The sequence below is a fragment of the Oncorhynchus clarkii genome, chromosome 2 (assembly GCF_045791955.1).
Source record: "Oncorhynchus clarkii lewisi isolate Uvic-CL-2024 chromosome 2, UVic_Ocla_1.0, whole genome shotgun sequence".
Lineage (NCBI taxonomy): Eukaryota > Metazoa > Chordata > Actinopteri > Salmoniformes > Salmonidae > Oncorhynchus > Oncorhynchus clarkii.
Genome location: NC_092148.1, coordinates 65,759,458 through 65,763,196, shown reverse-complemented (window position 1 = coordinate 65,763,196; position 3,739 = coordinate 65,759,458). Strand labels below are relative to the sequence as shown.

Here is a 3,739-nt window from a genome sequence, read left to right as displayed (position 1 = left end):
AGAACGTGCTCTGTTTTGTCTTCAAAGCAGCATTGTGTTTTAAAGTTGCTCAACTAGTCTGGTTGTAATCCTCTTGTCAATATCAGTCATTATACATAGACAACAGTAGAGTGGGTACCAGCATAGAACATACGTATAGACAGCTATTAAGTATTCAAGTGATGTGAATTTATACTACTATTCAAGTGCATTGCATTCAAAATCCCTAAAAGATAATGGAAAATATTGCGATTTCAGTGTGTCTTTGCAACATCCTTACACTTAAGCTATTTTTAACAGTTGGTCACAGTTCATTGGTTGATTTAGAGATCTATTCATCAGAAGCCAATGTTGTCGCAGCATTTCAAGTACTGCCAACCTAGGGTCACCAACAGGCCTCAGCCATAATCTTATCATTTCACTTTATTTGAGTAAACAACCCAAGGTTACGTCCCCCTCTCATCTGCATAAATGGAAAATCAAACAAACCAATGAACATGTTTTCCTTCGGTCAGATACATATGTCCATTTTCAAAGTAGTTCAGTTGGCTTATCTGGCTGACCTTTCCCCCTGCTGTGGGCACGGAGCGTTGTGTTGTGGCTTGGGTGTCTCCATGGGAACGGGTGGCCAAGGGGAGGTTCCTGTCAGAGGACTGAAGGGTGTGTGGAAGTCGTCCTGGTCTCCTCCCCACCACCAGGTCATATTTAAACAGCCTGGCAGCTCTTTCAGTCAGTCGCTTACAGAGGAGCTGGTCTTAACAAGAGAGATTCTGAGCCTGCTACTTAGATACTTTTACTACTACCATCGTTATCCATCTCACAAGCCGGTCTGTAAGGACACAGTGTTGGATTTACTGACATCTCATTTACACCAGGTAGGCATCACATCATAATCATGACTTGAAAATAATTTACCTTTTCTCAATGTTTTCAATACAAAGTTGAATTATTTTTTAATTTGTGAAGAAAAACTAGTATTTAACTAGTTTTTGAAAACAGGCTTTTTGATTGGCTGTGATTTGTTTCCATTTGTGTTGTCTAATGAGGATTTCCTTTTACTGTTCCAGTTACCAAGCCCTATCAGAGAACTCATGTGGGTGGTGGAGAAGATCCGTGTGTCCGTGGAGAGAACCAACCTGCCTCTCCCCTCAACGGAATACAGCTTCAGGATCGGAGATATGTTTGGAGAGAAAGCTGAGAAACACAAGAGACTTTCCCTGTGTCCTAATATTATCACCCCAGACACTATCCCAGAGTTTTGCATCCCTCCTAAGATCCCATCCTTCCAGGAGCCGAAAGGTACAGAGCAGAGCCGCCAGGCCCCCATCATCAGAGTGTCCCTGTGTGAATCTGAGAGGGGGAGCCCTAAGAGGGAGGCCCCAACACGAAAGCTTATCAGCCCACACATCATCCAGGTAGAGAATGTGGACGAGAGCCCTTATGACTGTAGTGATGAGGAGACCACCAACGCAGACCCTCAAAGCCAGGCAGCACTCTCCTTGCCCCACATGGCCAAAGCCCAGACTTGCTATGGTTTCTGTACCCTGCTGGAGAGCCCCCACACCAGGAGGAAGGAGTCCCTGTTCCACAACGACCCTGGCTCCTGTGGCATACCGCTGCTGCTCCCCAGGAGCAGGTCCAACACTTGCTCCAGAGTCTCCCCCTCTACCTCCCCATCCTCCTCCCCTTCCTCCTTCAGTCTTCACACCCTGACATCCAGACTCTCACCCAGAGGTTATACACTCAACAGACAGGGCACACTGGACAGTGACACAACCTCCTCAGCTGAGTCCTCCCCTTTCAGCTCCCCAATGCTGAGCAGGTCCCCACCGAAGTCTTCCCTCTTCAAAACACTGAGTCATGAAAGGCTTCTTTCCAAAAACATCAGGAAGACTGTGGTGTCCAGAAACAACTCCCTGTCAACAGACGAGGGCAGCTCCACAGACAATAGTCCCAATTTCATGAGGAGGGCGTCAGATGGGCTGGTAGAAGGCCTTCCACCAAGCTTCGGTCTGGCTCCTCCTACCATCTTCCCCATAGACTTGGTTCTGCACAGGGAAAGGGTGATGAGGGAGAGCATGGTTCCTATAGGGAAGGACGGTACCCTGCGCCTCTCTGCAGAGTACTGTCCTGATAACCAGAGGCTGCGGGTGCGGCTCATCAGTGCTGAGGGACTATACACTCACTCGGTGGACCCCAAGAGTATCAACTGCAGTGTCAGCCTTTCCCTGGTGCCTGGAAAGGTCCAGAAGCAGCGTAGCACAGTCATCAGGAAGAGTCGTAACCCTATCTTCAATGAGGACTTCTTCTTTGATGCCATCTCAGAGGAGGACCTCTGCCAACGCTCTCTGAGATTTAAAATTGTCAATAAAATGTCCACTATGAAAAGAGACTACATTCTGGGGGACGTTGAACTTCCGCTCACAAGCATTATCACTTTATAACTTAAATCATTTGTCTTATTTATTTAAATTGTATTTATTATCGCTTTTATACTGTGAGCAGAGATTTTATACTGTATCTAATAAATCCTTTATTAAAAAGATCTGTTTCCTTATCTTTTGTATCTAAAAGGGCAGCCATGGAGTACATCTGTTGCAAGCATTAATGTTTTAATATGGTGACAGAAGACTGAAAGGTCTTCCTTATACGAGATATCACATTGTACACAGCCAACATGTTGTAGGCCTATATATTTTTTGCATACTGGCAATAATCACTCTAGATTCCTCTTACTATCCATCATTCAGAAAAATTACATCTCTGGATGACTATCTATTTTTGTCTAGACTTAGGCCACCCTCCCAATGTACCTCTTTCTCAGCAGGGGAAGTTGTAAAACAGGCCCGTCTCATGTGCCGATGTGAGAGTCTTGCCTTCTCTTATTTCCTTTATGCCTGTCATTTCCTAATGACCTTTGCAGGAATCAGTATATCAGTGGTGACCAGAAACGGGCTGAATTTCACACGGTGCTAATGACCAGTTCGCAATGACCTTCTAAAAACCCAATTTATCAGAAAGCTATGAGTTAAACATTTACATTTACATTTTAGACATTTAGCAGACACTTTTATTCAGAGCGACTTACAGTTTGTGTATTGGGACAATCACATATCACAGTCAAATACATTTTTCCTCAGTAAAGTAGATTTCAGCAAAGTCAGAGCTAGTAAGAAAAAAAAAGTAAAGTGAGTGTTAGTTTGTGAAAGGCGTTTGAAAATGAAAAACTGAAAATACCACCCATCTTTTAGTTGAGATGCTGCCCCCTTTTTTGGTACAAATTGTGTATTCTGGGATAACACAACTTGGTAGATACAGTATGTAAATGTCCAGGGCACAAAGACTTTGATCTCAAGTTGCACTGTACTAAAGCACATGCCATTACCATGTGCCCCTTAATTAGTACCACTACAACAGTCCTCTACCATCTGGGTATTCATACAGTGGGAACATCTGGAATGACGCTTAGTGTTTACTACCCTATGCTCTCTTTCTGCTTCCCAAGGTTATTTCACTCATTATCGTGGGTTCGATCCTCTCTGGGGCCACCCATATGGAAATGTATACCCATTTTACTGAAACCCTTTGGATAAAAGTCTCTGGTAAATGGCATATATTATACCTCAGCTTAGGGACAGGAGCTCGTATCCAGCTCTCAATCTCGCAGGCCAGATTGCTTGTACTGTATACTGTGATTTTCCTGGATAAAGTATAGAACATACTGTGGTATTTCTGCATAAAATAAACATACTGTTATTTT

At 43.9% G+C, this 3,739-nt stretch overlaps 1 protein-coding gene across 1 annotated transcript; it reads left to right on the top strand.

The window, feature by feature from the left end:
• The first annotated feature begins 1,070 nt into the window (after positions 1-1,070).
• Positions 1,071-2,423, top strand: LOC139382067 (C2 calcium dependent domain containing 4A). Its single transcript, XM_071126039.1, has one exon. The coding sequence runs from the start codon at positions 1,071-1,073 to the stop codon at positions 2,421-2,423; it is 1,353 nt and encodes a 450-aa protein (XP_070982140.1).
• The last annotated feature ends 1,316 nt before the right edge of the window (positions 2,424-3,739 follow it).